The following is an 18,223-nucleotide window of genomic DNA, read 5'->3' on the forward strand; positions in this document are numbered from 1 at the left end:
CATGTTAGTTAATACATTAATATTATTATCGTGAGGGTTGAGTACGAGCAAGTGACTTTACTTATGAAACCTTGCTCCATCACGGTTATCCAGTGACCATAAAAAAATAAACAATACAATAAAATCACACAAAATACATTAAACAATGCTAACAATTATTGCTTCATAAAATCATAAAAACATAACACTAAGACATGCCAACTTAGAATATCATTTTTATGACACAATTTCGGATCATGTGAATATAGCTTGCTGTATTAAAATTGAAATTAAAGAACATATCCTCACTTTTGACAATGTGTGTAAAAACTCCATGGCAGCTCTACACTGTTTAAAATTTGCCTGCTTCAGAAAAGGTTAAATAAACATTTTCCTTAGCGAGGACTAATATTTACAGAAAAGAATAAAGTGCAGTGTGCTTTGTTCAGAAAGTCCATCACATGCACAGGCAGGCAAATTGGCTTCAACATGCCCAGTCTGGGGTGCGCAACAAGGAAATGAGCAGTCTTCAACTGTAATGTAGTTAGCAATAATGTATGATGTTAGCCAAATCCAAAGAGGCTGCAACTTCACAGTGTTGCTTAAGTACCCTAGCCCAATTTCAGTATGAAATATATAATTGCTAGTAGGCTTAGGCTATAATAAGGTTGCTAGCCATCCGGCTAAAATCATGTTCCACCTTCACCAGCCTCAGTTGATTGCAGAAGCCCCATATATGGCACCTGGGCAGAACTTAACAAAACTATTCCCAGAAAACCTTTGTAATATTCATGCTGTTAACAGTAAATGCCTTATAAATATTGTCTCTGGAACCAAAGACCATTATATGAGTTTTTGTTTGGATTACCATCAGGTCCAAGCTGATCATAAAGGCAAAGAACTGATCTAATAATCGCTGCAAGCCAATCACAGATCTGGCCAATAGGACAGTGTCATCAGCATATATCAATGCAGCTATAAATGCCGACCCTGGTACAATCCACTTTGCAATTCAACAAGTGTTTTCCCAAACCATTAACATACAATGAAAAACAAATGGGGCCTGTACACAGCCCTGGCACACAAATTGATCAAATTTCAAGGCTTCAATTGGTTCCCCAACTTGACCAGATCTCACCCTGGCAGTTTCCTCTAGATGGAGCGCCCTCAAAAAAGTTTACAAAACTGGACTCAACCCCTAAATCCTTCATAATTGCTGAGAGTTTTGACCTAGTGAGAGAGTCAAATGCCAAGCTCAAATCCATAAATGCTAAGTACACTTTGTCTTCCTTTGCTACTGTGTACTCATTAATTAGGAGATATAGATTGAGGCATGGCTCAACAGTCCCAAGGCCAGTGCAGAACCCAAACTGGAAATCCGAAAGCACGTTTTTGTCAGTCACCAAGGTTTACAGGTGTTCCAGCAAAATCCTGCCCATTATTTTGACAGTATAATTTTTCAAAGAAATTGTGCAGCAGCATTTTGGTCCTCCCTTGAATCATTTCTTAAAAATAAGGACTATTGTTGCATGTGACCAAGTCTTGGAAGGCACCGAATTTGGGGAAGCCTTGAGGACATTAGTCAGGAGAGGGTCTTTTAGGGGTAGATTTGCCCAACAAGGATCCACTAGTATCCCGTCTGGGCCTGGAGCTTTCCCATTATGACATCTTTGGCCTGTATTACATCTTTCAGATTGATCTCCAGGCCCAAGAAGGGCTGGGTGGGAGCAATTGATACTATAGATGTTATTGCCTGGGTCTCGCTTAGAATGTGGCCCTCCCGAGGAACAGGGTCTGAATATAATTGGGAAAAGATTCTACAGGAGGATCACTGTATCGAGCCCGGTTTCATAATTTCTCTAGATAGTTACAGTTCACCATTCGTGAGAAGAGTTTACTGTTTTTAAGTTTACTAGCCCTTACTAAGTTATGATAGGCTTCGTCTCTTACCCTTTTCCGGGCCAATAAAGCCTTCTTGTACATCCTTCTACAAAAGCAGACCTAGTTTGGGTCTCTTGGCACCACTTTAAAGGATGATCATAAATGGTTGTGGGCCTTGGTACAGGTCGAGTCAAACTATCTCACACGTTTATTGTTATGGATGTTATTTGTAACAGTTAGCATTTCCCATGCAATACCGCAGATTCAATCAAAACTGCTGATTATTTCAAAAACCCCACCCCGATCTCCTCCAGGCATATCAAAAAACCACAATAAGTTGTGGCAATTAGATTGTTGTCAACTCTAGCCCAGCTCTTGATAATCCCCTTATTAGTTGAATGTGCCAGTGGTGTCGGTGGGTGGTCACCTCCCCCTTTGTAAAAAAAAGCATTACTTATCGAGACAGCCTTAAACTGTGATCACTCAAGGGGGAATCAAGTAACACATATTTCTTTCGTCTGTCCGGTTAGACACGCTTGCCTCACCTTTGATTTTCAAGGCTGGAGGAAAGAGCAGGCTCGTTTTTCCTATGTATGCAAAGCCAGGCAACCTTTGTGGAGCAGACAACCTTATTACAGGCAAAGATTGAGCATTAGCATACAAACCCAAAGACCAGATTATTAAATCCCCATGTCTTAGCATAAACATGTTTACTCCCTCAGAGCAGGATTACATAATTAGGAACACAACCCTTGACTCTCCTAGGTATTTAGTTTCTAGAAACTTCTAGAGTTGGTAGGTTTCCTATCCTCTGCCAAAAAAACAACTTGGACTCCCATTGCCATATCAGTTACATTTTGTGACAGGAAATGTTGATGTCTCCACATTGAATTTTGGGACCTTTCCTGTTGCTAGCTCTTGGCCTAACCACAAAAGTGAGGTACCATTTCTATTGGGAGACTTGGGGGACTGCAGGGTAGAAGGAAATGTGTGGCTCTCAGTAGATTCCAGAAGCTTTCCTCACAGAAATGTGAAGAAAAGTTGTGTTTTTAGTCAAACTTTGAGGTGTTCAAATGCTTTTGGCAGGAAAGCTTGGTGGGAGCCACACAAGTCACCACACCCATATTCCCCTAGGTGTCCATTATTTTTTAAAATGTGAAGGTTTGCTAGGTTTTCCTAGGTGCCAGGTGAGCTAGGGCCTAAAATCCATAGCTAGCCACTTTGCAAAATTTGGTCAGTTTCTAGGGGAAAAATGTGATGTGCCCATGTTGCAGTTTGGGGCCTTTCCTCTCGCGGGCACTAGCTCTACCCACACAACTGAAGTACCATCACAAAATTCAAGTAGGCGAAAGCAGAAAAATTAGGAAAAATTAACTACCTCTAAAAATTTCGAAAACTGTGGTAAAAGCATAGTTTTTTTTTATTCAGCTCTTCATGTTGCTGAAAGCTCAAAAATCTATTCAGTCCCATTTTTAGTAAAAAAAAACAGGCACTTTTTTGTTGAGCACTTTTTTCCTATGTTCCCCAAAAACCCGAGCTTTAGCCACATTTTGGCTACTTTCTCAGTACCCGTCACAGGAATCCACAAGACGTGGGTACCTTTGGAATACCCATGGGGTTGGCAAAAGAGGATGCAAATGTGACAGAGATACCTTATGTGGGAAAAACGTTATGGAGGCCCAAGTGCGAACTACCCAAAATAACCAAAAAAGGGCTCAGGATTCTAGGGGGAAAAGGCATCAAAGTAGCTAGCTAAAATGGCACACCACAATTTACAAAGTTCAAAAAATCCCATATGAGTTTTCAAAGTACACAGATGCATGGATGTCTTCTCAACCTCCATTGACCATCTTACCTGTATTGTCAGTTACAGAAAATGATAATATTAATTTTCCTTGGTCATCCCAAACTCCACTGATCTCAGACAACAAATTAATTTGGCCTCATATTATCTTAAGCTTTGTTTCCTGGCTCCACCTTTCACATCTCTAGCTATAAAATCAATTTAATGGAATCAAAACAATTCTCCATATTTGGCAATACAATTGTGAGACGCTAAGGAGTATGTTTTGTCCTTATTTTGATATGCTCTCAAATGTTCCATAATCCAAGATCATAGCTCCCTGGTGGGGCTGCCCACATATATTTTGCTACATACACAACTAATCGCATAGACAACATAACTGGAATTACAATTAATACAATGTCTAATTTTGTTGGTCTGACCGGAACTGTATTTGAAATGAGATAGTTGATTAATTCCAAGTTTGAGTACAGAGCACATGAAACAAGTAAATAAACTGAGCGGTTGTTCTGATATTCAGGTCTTATAAGTACTTGATTCTGATGTAATGACATTGGGACTCATTATCAGCTTCATTCATCAAAGACCCGTTTTGCGAGTCTTTAATAGCGATTCATAAGGAATCGCTATTAAGGACTTGAAAAACGGGATTCATGTAGGAATTGCAAAAAATATTGTGATTCCTACTTCTTCCTTATTTGTGATTAGCAAATTTGTAATCGCAAATAAGGAATAACTCCCCATGCTTTCCTATGGGCCTATAGGCCCATAGGAATGCATGGGGAGTTATTCCTTATTTGCGATTAGCAATTTGTTAATCACAAATAAGGATGCGATTTCAAGGGTGCCATGGGTGTCCAGAGGACACCCTGTAGCACCCCTGAAATGCAACATTACACAGGTGTTGCGCACACACATGTCCAAAGGACATGTGTGTGTGTAACATGCAACAGAGAATAATGCACTAAAGTGCTTTTTTCTAATTTTTTCGCTATTTACCACGAAGTCTGACTTCGTGGTAAATAGCGGCCAAATATTGCGAATTCGCAATTTAAAATTGGTTAATGAATTGCATTTAAGGAATCTCAAATAGAGATTCCTTAAATGCAATTCCTCGCTAAAATGCGAATTCTGTAATAGCGATTTTTGCATTTGGGATGATGAATCCCAAATGCAAAAATTGCGCTCGCAAAGGGCCAGATTCTGAGAATCTGGCCCTTTGCGAGCCGATTTTCCTTTCATGAATCTAGCTGTATGTCTTTGACGGTGCAGTCCTATATGTAATCTTCGGGTTATTAGAGAGCACATTCATTCAGTCGGGTACGTTTCAGAGATTATGATTTTGTAAATATGCTGACTCTCAGAGCAATTTGTTGCAATGAAACCAAACGACTATTTACAGACCTCTGTTTTGTAGTTTTCATGAGATTTGCTCTAGGAATTGCTTTTACCTTCTCCTTGGTCCTCTGTAAAATCAACGGATAATAACTTCTCTCTGTGACCTGGAGTGCTAAGGGGGTTCTTCTTAGTTGTGGAAGGAGAGCTTGGCTGTTTTGATTTAAGGCTACTACAACACGTACTTATGGTTTCTCAGTCGGTTTGAAATAAATAAATACCATGTTTAAATTTAAAAAAACACACATCCTTACTTAGAATTGAGTTCTTCATTTTCAGCAGAACACCTGCCCTAAATATTAATCAAACAAAAGTGTGTAGATAATTATGTTTTTGAAAAGCTTTATAAAACACAATTGCTCACTTGAAATACTTCTTCCCGCCCGCATTTCAGAACCTTTAATTGGCAATAGTGGGTCGAGGAGGTGAACTGAAATCACAATAATTTACAGCCCTCGCCTTTTTCTGCTTTAAATTCATAACTTCGCCAGTCCCCAGCTGCTTAAATATGTTTTTTTATTTTGACATGAGATAAGATTGCCAGTGATGGCAAATAACTCAGGTTTCCCCTCCTAATTGTGTGCTTTTTCGCTATTAATAGTTGTGTACATTTCTTACATTGGACAAACTTTCACCCCATTGCAATTTTTATTGAACAAAGATACCTTAGCTGCCTGGCAAGTTGTATGTACTTCTTTTCCACGGCTTGAACTTTGAGCTGCAGGAGGAATGCTTGCTCCAGAGTCAATAATATTATGCATGTGACCCTTAATGCACACTGACACCCATTGTTGGTAAGAACCACGCTAAAAAAACATCTTGAGTAAATAATAATCCACAATTGTAAAGCGCACAATGACCCGTAAGGGTCTCTAGGCGCTGTGGGCCGTCGGGAAGATTAAGCGAGCTATTGCCCAGAGTCACATGGTGCTGGGCCGCCGGAGCCGGGGATCGAACCCTGATCCCCAGATTCCAGCGTCAGTCGCCCTGGCCGCGGGGCCACACCTCTCCCCTAAACATGCCTGCACTGTAAAAACTGTAGGATGCAGTTTGAATTTAAATATTCCGATAGAGACTTCTAGCCCCAGATTCCTTACCCTTTCAATATTCCCCAAGTGTCAGACTCGATCCAGAACTTTTCCATATTACCTCTGAGCGCACTACCGGATAGTTGTGTGCTGCCGAGCTGGGGGCTGATTTCGTTGATAGGGACCTGCGTGTGAAAAACGAAATTCATTTTGCTTTTTTTATTTCAATGCGCACGCAGGTCCCCATCAACGAAATAAGCCCCCACCACAGAGAAATTAGCCCCCAGCTCGGCAGCACACACAACTGCCCGGTAGCCAGTCCGGCCCTGGAGCGCAAGAAGGTGGCCCCTTACTCCTGATGCACTGATGACGTTCCGCTCCGGAAATAATGTATGGGATTTATATAGGTGCCACCTCTGTGCGCTGACATCAGTTATTTTCGTTCTGCACAAACAGTTGCTGATCTGTAACCTCCTCTCATCTCTTAGAGAAACTTTTACCTCAATTTTTCTAATATTTTCTCAGTTTTCAAGGGATGTCACACTTTAGGATGACATATTTTAAGACCTTTAGAGACGTTTGCAAGCAGATGTCTGTGACGGATCCTCACCAGGTGTGCATGTGGTGTCTGGGTTTGAGCCACGACTCTATGCCCGCTGAGATTGTAGGCCAATTAACCTAAAGGCCATCAGGGAACTTTACTTCACCAAGCACAAGAAGACACAGCATCAGGGTACCTCCAACTCTTAGCCCCACATTCCTGCTCCTATTCCCGGAGTCCCTCTAGAGGCCGTTCTCCATTGTGTTCAAAATCCTCAGGTAAGCACAAGAAACATAAGAAGTCGAAGCAGAGTTCTGCTCCTTCTCACTATTCCCATTCACCTAGGAAGCGTGTGGGTGGCACCAAAATTCCCCTTCCTGTTGCCAAAGTTGGATTACATCAGAGCCAACCCCAGCAACCTATAACTCACCAGGCTTGAGTATTACGACGCTGATGCCGACTTCACCACCTGAACAGGTGGCGCCCATTGTCCTTTCTGACACTGACTCGACACCAGTCTGACTTTAACCCAGGAGTAGCCCATGCAGGTAGGAGCGATGGGGCAGGGGGCAGGGGGCAGGGTGGGGTATAGTTGACAGAATAGAAGAACAGGTAAAATAAAATGTGAAAAAAATAAATCCACTAACCTTAAGCTCGCCGCGTCGCCGGTTCGGTGATGCAGCGAGTGCAAGGTAAGTGTTTTTCTTTTTACCTCATCGTCATCTGTTGACTTCACCCCCCTAACACCCGTCCCACAGCCCTACCGCTATTACTTTCATTTTTTTCAATTGCTTGCATCGGCAGGCCATGGAATCTCATGGATGGTTAGTTTGCCCCATTTGTGTTTACATTAGGTTTTGATCATGATTCTTTTATGAGACTGCAGATTTGGAAGGAATTTTAGTTTATAGTTCAGTGTCAGTGTGTTTTTGTTTTTTTGTTGAAATATTTACAGACAATTACATTTTAATTATTGATGTATGTCCTTTTTGTATGGGGAGTATGTGATTTTTTATCAGATTATGTCATCCACAATTTTAATCACTGATTGCCCTTGCGGCTTCATTTCTTTTATTTTACTGTCTTGATAACGTAACGATGGATCTACTGCTTTTTTGGCTCACGTGTAAAGATGCGTGCGCACATTCGGTTTCTTGCAGATGCAATGAAAATACTGGCCCATTGTTAAAAATATCTCATTATTTTGCCTAGTATGACTTTAAGTTCATTATTCATGAAACAAACGTAATCTTCATGACTCCTTTTCGTAAAAACCTTCTTTGAGGGTGTATCTTAACTCTACTAATGCAGCTATTTTTTATGTGTGGGTGTGGTATTTGTATAATGCAAACCTTGCCTAAAAGCAACTGAGCATTATACAGAGTCAAAGACAAAAGATTGAGCCAGTGAGTAATTAAAGATGAAGCTGGGTTCCGAGGGTGGATGGAGACTGGTATTTCGAGGTGTTATGTGTTCTTTGAAGAGGTGTGTCTTCAGCTCGCTTCTGAAATTGGGGCAGTGTTGGAATAGATCCGATGGATACAGGGCTCTCATTCCAGATCTAGGACACATACATGGAGAAGGCCTATTTCTTTGTTTGTTTTCTTTCAGAGCCCTGCTTCCATATTGGTGTCTCCCTAGATGTTGTCTCAATATGGGATTTTATTTCTAGAATAGCTGAGAGCAGCACACACAATGCAAACACAAGGAGATAATGGACGGAGCGCTGAAACTTTTCAGATACTCACCTCCAGTCACAGATCTGAGTAGAATCCATCCCCGTTCTTTAGCTCACTTCGCCACCACAGTTCAGACAGAGCTATATGAAAATCAGTCTTGACTCTGTGCCTCATGGGAACAGTGCGCCCGAACTGTCAGGCCATGTCTTCCCTGGACCGGAAATAAGCATCCTGGGACCTGTTTCAGACTAACAGCCCTCATCAGCCAGGCTAGCTTGAATCCAGAGGCAAAGTGAGCAAGGGCCCCATGTCTGTGCATACCCTGCCAACTTAGGGCGAACGAAGCAAACACAAAGAGATGATGGACGGAGCACTGAAACTTTTCAGACACTCACCGTCAGTCACAGATCTGGATAGAATCCATCATCGTTCTTTAGCTCACTTCGCCCAACACTCACCGAGCAGTTCTTTTAAGAATAAGCGAGATATATTTGCATTTTTTATAAATCCTTAAAAATGTAAGGTAAACATGGCAGTTTTTTGTTGAAATGGATTGCTAACTGGAATCTGATCTCAGCATCTACTGTCTGGTAACAGACGGGTTGCAAACTGCTTTTGAAAACACATGTTGTGGTTGTGCAGTTGGAGGATGTACATACAATAACCACATAATGGAGCAATACTCATAGGGGTGGAAAATGCCTTTTGTCCCTTGAAAAAAGAACATTTGTCTAGGCATTCCACTAACTGAACATCTGTGAATCAATAGGGAACTTTTATTAGTGGCTGCCACTCTTTAGATGACATTATCACTTTACCCTCTACACATAAATTTGCCCTGCATGCAGTATTGAAATGTGTGGCCACAGGTAATTTCCATGCTCTCCCTAATACCAGTATGAACTGCTCCGAGAATATACTGTATTGTGCACCAACAACAGGAAATCACAGTTTGGATTGCTTAAAGCTTCGTCCTTATCTTTAGAACCTTCATGAAAATGCCCAAATGGATGCAGAACAAAGCGCAAATCTGAAAGCTACATTCTTCGTTCCTGGTGGGTATGGCCATAGGCATCACTCAGGCTGAGAGGGAACTGGGTTAAGGCCATGGCTGAAAGACATGCCCTGTGCCCCACTAGTACTTCTGGCATTGATACAGGGCACAGTTCGTGGACAAATGCCAAGGCCTGTTTCCAGTGTTAAGGGCTCTTTTGGCAGGAGGACTAGAGACTACACACAGCTGAGGGTGAAACATGTACCGTGTACCTGACAGTCATGTCTTGCAGTTGTGTCCAGGATGTACTTAAGGCATGAGCACCTAGCATCGCCAAAAGCCGTACCAAGTACCAAGCCTGTACTGCAGGCATTGGTAATGGACTCAAAGCATGGCTGGAGACAACAACAGGTTGTAACGAGAGGGTAGTGAAAGCATGGACATAGGGTGTAACCTAAAGTCATGTCCTGTGTACATTGTTTGCTTGATGCTGCCACATAAGCATGGATTCTGTGTATGACTGCAGCCTGCATTCAACAGATCCTTTATCCATCCCCAGAAGACACAGAAAGCATGGCATGTTCTCCTTCCAAGGCTTGTGCCCAGTACTTATGCTTGCAGTAACAATGGGCCTGGTCTGTAGAAGTACCTAGCAAGCTCTGGATGCATGAAAGAGACCACTAGCCAGTTGCTCTGCTCCAGTACCAAACTGAGGAGCCAGCTAGCTGACATAAATACAAAATTATGGCTTCATTTTAAAACCTAAACATTTTAACTGTATTCCTTTTTTGTTTCTACTATAGACTGGGATGGGCAAATATTCAGAATGAAGAGTTCCTGGGACTTTGTGCCTCTCTGAAAAGCAACCACACTTTGAATGGATTATGGTATGTTATCAAAAATAACCTGCATGTTTTTCCTAATCATTTCAAACCAAATTTTTCAAGCTTTCATGTAATGCATTGGAAGCAGGATTATAGCAACTGTGATACATTTACAATAGTATCGTATTTGTAATGAACCTAGGGTTACTGGCATGCTGCTGTGGCATTGGGGGTTGCGGGACTTGCATCATCGGACCTTGAGGCGCATTCAAATTTGGAAGTCTACCTTGAACCATTTGGTAACTGCACCGGGTCACCATTTTGAGGTTGAGGTGACCCTAAATGTTGTCCTTGATTAGCTGGATTAAGATAACATTCTCTTTTCCAATGCCCAAATTACAGTAATAATAATAATACAATCAGCTAGATTCATGAAGCCAAATTGCGATCGCAATAGCTGCGAATTAGCAATTGCGATTGCAATTTCAAAGAAAGGGATTCATGATAGTGAAAAAACCTAAATTGCGAATTCGCAAAATTAAAGTTGCGAGTCCGCAAATAAAATCGCAGAATCCTGGAACAAGCCCACTTGCGATTCTGAAATAGCGAGAAACCATGGATTCTGTGAAATCATTTGCGAACTCGCAAAATAATCGCAATCGCCATTCATGAAAAATCGCTTATTGCGAAATACCCGAAAATTGCTATTTGCGACGCGCAATTTAAGGAGAACCCAAACCAGGTGGTAACCAGTAAGGAAAAAAAATAATTCAAAAAAACGTTAGCAAACTACCAACAGGTGCAGGCCTGACCAAACACACTTAAGGACATGCAGCTGGAGCCTGAGGACTCTCACAATGCCAGGACTCTACATGGTGGTCAGGCGCCGAAAGCTACAGCGAGCAGCACGGAACAGACGTAGGATCCAGGAGCGGATATTCCGTGTGCGGGTCACCCTTCTGGGCCAAACCAGGGGGCAAATTTACGCAAAGTAACGCCTAAATGGGGCAATGATCATCAAGCTGATCCGGGACCTAGATCCCCTGATGCAGCACCCAACAAGGAGGACCAATGCCGTTCCCACCCATGTGCAGGTATTGTGCAGCCTGCACCTACTGGCCTCCAGAAGCTTCCAGGGGATAGTCGCTGTCGCAGGGGGGATATCCCAGCCCACCATGTCCCGCTGCCTAAGGAGTTTCCTGGAAGCCATGCTGACCCGGCTACACCACTACATCTCATTCCCCACCAGCCAACAGGACTTGAATGAGACCAAGCTGCAATTTTACAATGTAGCACAATTTCCACATATAATAGGATGCATTGACTGTACCCACATCCACATCTGCCCACCAGCACAAACGGAATACATGTATCGCAACCGCAAGTCCTACCACTTCCTCAATATCCAGATGGTGTGCAATGCAAAGACAATCATCACGGACATAGTGGCACAGTACCCGGGGAGCACACATGACTCCTTCATATTCCGGCACAGTGGCATTCACACACGACTGGCCAGGGGAGACTTTGGTGAAGGACACCTACTGGGTAAGTACACATGCCCCACAATATTACACTGTGATAATGTAGCTGCGCAGCACAGGCACTCACCCTCTGCTGCTATCATTCAGGTGACAGCGGCTACGCTCTCCGTGAGTACCTCCTCACACCATACCTCAACCCTGCAACACCACAGCCACGGCGTTACAATGCAGCACACATACACACAAGAAATTGCATTGAGAGGACATTTGGCCTTTTGAAGAGCAGATTCCGCATACTGCACAAGACTGGTGGGGCCATCAAATACAAGCCAGAGGTCTGCTGCCGCGTCGTGGCCGTGTGTGCAATCCTCCACAACATTGCTACCAAGCGCAGGATACCTGTAGACATCTCTGGCAGTGATTCAGAAGGGGACAACCGACCACCTGCACATGTGCGTCACGCACGCGGTGAGAATCCTGCAGAAGGACACAGGCGCCGCAACCAAATCTGCATGAACTATTTCTAGTGCACCCACTCCCCACACCCATTACTTAACTCATGCATGACAACATTAATAATTACATGAGTCAGATTAAGTTAGTCAGAATATTTGTAATTGTTACAGCACAATAAACTGGGCATTCTGCAAACTGGTACATGAATGACATATTGCGTCATATGTCTGTTCTTCAGGAGGGCATGCTTGTAGCAGCAGCATGGCCCCTCATGTAAATGTTCTATTGTTCAAGGCCGCCTCCGGGCAGATGCTCCCAACCTCCTTCCTACATCCTCCTCCTGATTAGGCCGTGAGGCAGCAGAGGGCCTGCTGCTGCGGCGGGGTGCTACCACCGGTGGAACGGACTGGCTGCTATGGCTGGATGTAGCCTCACTAGTGTTGTCAGACCCCCCCGCCTGGCCATGGCTGGTAGCCTGCATGCCCTGCACTGCTGTTGACACATGCTCCAGAGCTCTCGCGACGTCCTGGCAGCACTGGACCATTTGGACCTGCATGGCAAGGAGCGTCGCGAGAGCTGGGAGGTCGCGTTCCCAATTATATAGTTGGACCGCGTGTAGGCTGACAGGCGGGTCAGCAGCTGGCGGTGTCTGTGGCGGTTGAGATCCCGCTGGCTGCACATGGCCTGTGTGTTGGCCTCCATAGCAGCTGTCATCCTCTCCATGCGGTCTGACATTTGTGCTACATTTCGGGCGGTCTTGTTCAGTTGGAGGTGGATAGCCGCAAGATGACGGGCCTGGGTTTGATGCACATGTAGCATACGGCGCTCAATGGAGAGCCCACCTGGTCGCACGTTTTGTCCCCTGCCAGCACGGGAATTGTTAGTGCGCTGCTCCCTGACCAGTCCGCGTGACTGTCTCCTCACAGCCGCAGGGCGGCGGGTTGGTTGGCGAACTGCTGCTGGTGTTGCAGGCCCCACTGGTGGTTGTGTGACGCGCAGTGATACTGCAGCGCCTGGTGGCACAGGGGTGGCACTGGCCACAGGGGCAGGTGGTGTAATGACCGCTGGTGCGGCAGCTTGCCCTGATGGTCCGGGCTGTGGGGATAGATGTGTGTCTCCCTCTGTGTCCTCCATGATGTCCTCAATTACCAGGGCATCGCTGTCTGTGCTGGGGACTTCTGCGCCACCTGTGATGTAAAGTGGACGTTGATTAGTGACATGTTTCTTACACATTTAGGCTTCCTACATGCATGCAGACTACCATTCCCTGACTCGCTGCAGGATTGACTCTCACTAAACATGTCTGGCTTAATGGGGCAAGATGGTAATTTTGGTAAGACTACATGTCCCACAATGCAATAGCGCTTTAGTGGTGTGCTTTGGCTGCATGACTGCGGTTTGATATGGGATGCTCTGGAGTCATGGACATTGTTAGGGGACAGGGGGTCGCAGTCGCATGGCCCTTACCTGGTGTGTCTTGGGTGGGTCGGGAGGAGTCCAGCTGGGTCACACCCACGCATGCCTGCGGATTGATCGTGTCCTCCACTTGGTCCTCCAGTGGTGTGTTCGGTGGGACAGTGGGCTCCCCTCCACCTGTCGCCACACGCTCCCCCAGCCTCTCCGCAATCTTCTCCTTTGCCCGCCCTCTGAGGTCATACCAGCGTTTTTTTAGCTTGTCCACGGAGCGCTGGGTCACCCCCACAGAGTTTACTTTTGCGCGGATGCGCAACCATATCCGCCTTTTATCAGCCTCGGGCACCCTTCTGGAGTCTTTACCGAAGAGCCGATTGTGGTCCTTGCAGGCTCCTTCAATCAAAAATTCGAGCTCTTGCTCTGAAAATTTTATTTTCCTCTTTCTCCCACTGGAAGATCCACCTGCAGCTTCCTGTGACATGCTTGCCACTGGGGTGTCTCCTGGTTTACTCCTGTAGGCACACTGGAGGGGAGCTCTGATAATGCTGCTTCCAGTTCAGGCTCTCACTGCTGAATGAGGGTGGAACCTACCTACTTCCTGGTTGTGATGTCATCACTGTGCTCAGGATGCGACTTCTCGTTTTTGGGATCTCGCAGTTAGCGAGATCGCAATTTGCGATTTCGGTAATTGCGAGATCGCAATTTCAACACGGGTATCGGCCGATTATGCGAATATTTACCGATTTTCGGGGACTCGCAATCGGCGATTGCGGCCGATTGCGAATCGCTTTTTTTTCTCGCAATTATTCATGAATGCCATTCTGCGATTTCTTAATGGCGATTCACTTTTTCTCGCAATTTAGGAATCGAAGAATTTGACATTGATGAATCTGGCTGAATGTCTCAACAGGGATATTATGCAAGCAGACAAATGAAGAGTGAGTCAATCACACAGCACCAGGCAAGGAAAACAAGAGAGACCAAAGGAAAGTTAACAGTTATTATTTGCATATAGAAAAACACAGGAACAACTGAATTGTAGTAACCAAAACAATCAAAGGTGTACTGGCAAGGTTACAGTAATTAAATTGATTCAACTTTTTGAAAGTGGCCACACCAATCCCAGTACTCGGATCAATAGGAGCACCTTGACCTCTACCTTGCGACTGGAAACCTCCTCCACCTTGCATCACAGGGGCACCTTGCTGAAAAGCACCCTGCATAGGGCCCACATTTCCTGTGAAGGGCTGGTTCTGATTACCTCTTTGAGCCACATTCATCTGCAGAATCATTAGCTTCCCCTTAAGCCTCTTCTGCTTCATCTCAGTCTCGTCATGGCGATACTCGACATAGCGTAAAATCTCACTGATTGACTTATTTTGCAAACAAATTAAGTGTTGCTGGATCATCAGACTAATTTCAGATCTCAATCCTGCCCGACGTCTTGACACAAACTGTCCCATATCCTCATGTTCCAACCTGTCCATTTCGCTGTACTGTATAAAAGCCTGTAACAATGTCTCATAAAATTCATGAACTGTCTCTTTAGGTACTTAGGTCGTCCCATCAATCTTAATCCAATCAATATCCTATGGCAGCATCTTAGCCTTCAGCCAAGTCATCACCTGATCATACTTTTCCATTACAATAGCGAATAGGCCATGTGTCTCTGCATCCCTTTCCGGCTCCCTTTCAGGCCAATCCGTAGCTATTTTGCATGCAAATCACAAATCACTTGGGACAACAATGTCAAACAAAGTATTCAAATCAGTCCACAACACCATTGAAATTTTCACAAATCGATCAAACTGTTTGCACCATTCCACAGTCTACTCTCTCAATCGTGGAAAGTCGTTTATGAATGATGCATGATCTCTTCTACTCCAAGGCACATGAACATAGCCTCTACTATGTACTTCATGCAAATGGAAGCTTGTGGAACTAATTCCCCATTCTCTTGAGGGAGGCAGGTTCCCCATAGGCCTTTTGGGATCCTGCTTCCTTTACCACTTATCCTCCCACTTATCGAATGTACTCCAGATTTGAATACTCTGAATCAACTCCTGAATTTGCATTTTCAACCCAGGTGCTATCATGTGCTCTATGTCCTGATATGAAAAAGAGTGTCAGTGTTTTTTTTGCAAAGTCTTTGTCCGGTCTCACTCTACCTTAAACTTATTTGCTATGTCTACAAGTTTACAATGATCATGTCTTGCATATCCGGTAACATCCTTGCTCATAAGTGAAATTTTGTTTGGCTGTAAGACATCTAATAGAGCTAATTCAAGACTTCCACTTAGCATCTCATACAACTTCAGTTTCAACTTAAGCACATCCACCATATGTACCTTAAGGGTTTACCTGATTGACACCTGACTTAATTTGGCACTCCCACTTGTATTTGACGTTTCATTAAATTCATCCAATACTTGGACACTCAAATTTGACTGACCTCCCACCCAGGAGCTTTAGAAATTCCCACCTCTCCAGGCATACCCCTATTTCCATTTGGGGGGGACACCCACGTAATAGTATCCCTCTCTGGTAATCCCTTGGGTGTCCTCAAAGGTCCAAATCCAGTCAGACTTATCGAGAAGTCTGCACCTGCTCCACAAGGGAAACTTAAACTCATAGGAACTAAAGGAACACATCCTCCCACCCCTACACTGGTAGGAGTATTCCCTGAAATCTGTGGTTTAGCCAGAATAGCCAAAATATGTCTTGCGTTCTCTGCGGAATTTGGATTGCGGATAGGAACCACCGGGCAAATAGTAACCGGAAGGGTATGAGCAGCTGGGGCAGTGAGATTTGTGGAGGCGCTAGACACACACATCCCTGAGCTCTCCCCCCACCATATTTTGGTTCGTATTCACAGGAATGGTCCCCGTTTCATTGGAATTCACATTTATTGGGCGTTAGCCACTTCTGCTGGACCACTGACATTGGTGCCCTCCTTACTCACAATGTGAGGCTCATTGTAGGGAGGTGGGTGTTCTGACAAAACATATCCAAAAGACTAGCACTCGTATCAGTATCATTATCCTCTCTCCTTTCTCTTGGTCCTTTAGACTTATCTCTTCCTTCTTTCTCCCTGTCTCACTTTATTCACTGGTCAATACTGGGCAAATCTTTGCACCCTCTACCATGTCCATCCTCTACCTTTTCTGTTCTTCACCTTCATCCCGTCTCATATCCAAATATGTCCCCACATGCCGGAATAATATGCCGCATATGTCGGAATAATAGGTCAGGGTTTGGGCGAGTCACATGGCTCAGCTTCTCAGCACATCACATTCGATTAACAGAAAAAGAAAAAGTATAGGAAGGGCTTGATTCAGAATGCTGTTTTACATTTCCACATACATGGATATATTGCTATTGAAGAGGATATTTAAAAATATTTGCCAGTTTCATAGAACCTCCAGTAATACATGTCACTTTTGTATAAATTTGAGAACTTATGTGCACAAATGTATGCTATTTAGACACATTAAAGGCCTATTTTTTTTTAACTAACTCCATGTCTTCAGCTGCCTCTGATTGCAGAGAATCACCATGTTCCATTTCTTTTCTCAGAAAATTAATTTCCGTGAAATTATTTCCGTTTGTGACCCTACTCTGAAAACGGGGCACATTTTGCCCGTTCCTGTGCATGGAACATTGAGGTATACTTTTGGAGCACAAGCGAATGTTGTAAAAATATAACAAATATTTGTGGGTACCCACAAAGTTGTGACTGCTTGCTAAGGTTTTATCTTATTTTCAGTTTGTTTTCCTGCTTCCGTCAGCCCCTTAACGGACCACTATGAACTATCATGACTACTTTTCTAGCAGTCTTTTATTCAAGTCAAGTCAAAAACATCTTTATTCGATTCATAGAATCATAAAAGAGCAAAAAACATTACTTTTGTTACATAAAACCAAGTTAAAACATTAATCCTCTAAAATGTTAAAATACAATACATGGGTTTGCTAGTCTTTATACTTAGAGCAATTATATGGGTGTTTACTAAAGTGCAATATACAAAGAACATTTTCATCAAGGTCAGCCTGCGATACATAGTTAAGATAATATAGTGCTTTAGTGCCACTAGTACAATTAAGCGGTGAAAGCTTCAACCCTTTTTTCACTTATCATAAAATCAATGGCCGATAGGAACTACTTTCACCAAATTCAATAAAATTGAAATGTAAAGTGCTAAGTGCAAATAGCATGTTCAACAAGACCTCCCTACAGTACACAATTCAAAGGGTAAAGTGCTTTAGTGCCATCAGTACAAGTGAACAGTTAAAACTTCAGCCTTTTCTTTATTCTCATAAAATTGATAGCCAATAAAAAACTACTGACGCCAAATACAATAAGCTGTGTGTTATCAGTTTTTAGAATACGTAACATTTCAATATGTTTTCTAACGCTCAAGTTTCTGCCCAGCGGTTTTATCCACTTTCTTCTAGCATTAGTGTAGTCGGGGCAGAAAAATAGGACGCGGGCTATTTCCTCCTGTCTTCCTAAGTGGCACATTGAACACTTACAGTCTTTCTCCCCGTTCTGTAACGGTCCCCATTTAGATGTAAAAGCTTTGACTCGGAGAATACCGTATCTGAATTTCAGATAGAGTATCTTCGAAAGTTAGGGCTCGATTTGGTCTAGAAATAATTCAAAGCGGGGAGTTATCTTGAACATAAAAAATTTAGTTGTGAGTGAACCAGATCCACAATTTAAAGTGGCTTTGTGCATAATAAAA

At 43.6% G+C, this 18,223-nt stretch overlaps 1 protein-coding gene across 1 annotated transcript in view; it reads left to right on the forward strand.

Moving 5' to 3' along the window:
- LOC144819673 (NACHT, LRR and PYD domains-containing protein 12-like) overlaps positions 1–18,223 on the forward strand; it is a 778,723-nt gene that overhangs the window by 665,771 nt on the left and 94,729 nt on the right. Inside the window, exon 5 of the mRNA XM_078677475.1 lies at positions 10,105–10,188. Coding sequence (XP_078533601.1) covers positions 10,105–10,188 — 84 coding nt within the window. The remainder of the gene's footprint in view (positions 1–10,104; positions 10,189–18,223) is intronic.

Source organism: Lissotriton helveticus, chromosome 2_1 (genome assembly GCF_964261635.1).
Source record: "Lissotriton helveticus chromosome 2_1, aLisHel1.1, whole genome shotgun sequence".
Taxonomy (NCBI): domain Eukaryota; kingdom Metazoa; phylum Chordata; class Amphibia; order Caudata; family Salamandridae; genus Lissotriton; species Lissotriton helveticus.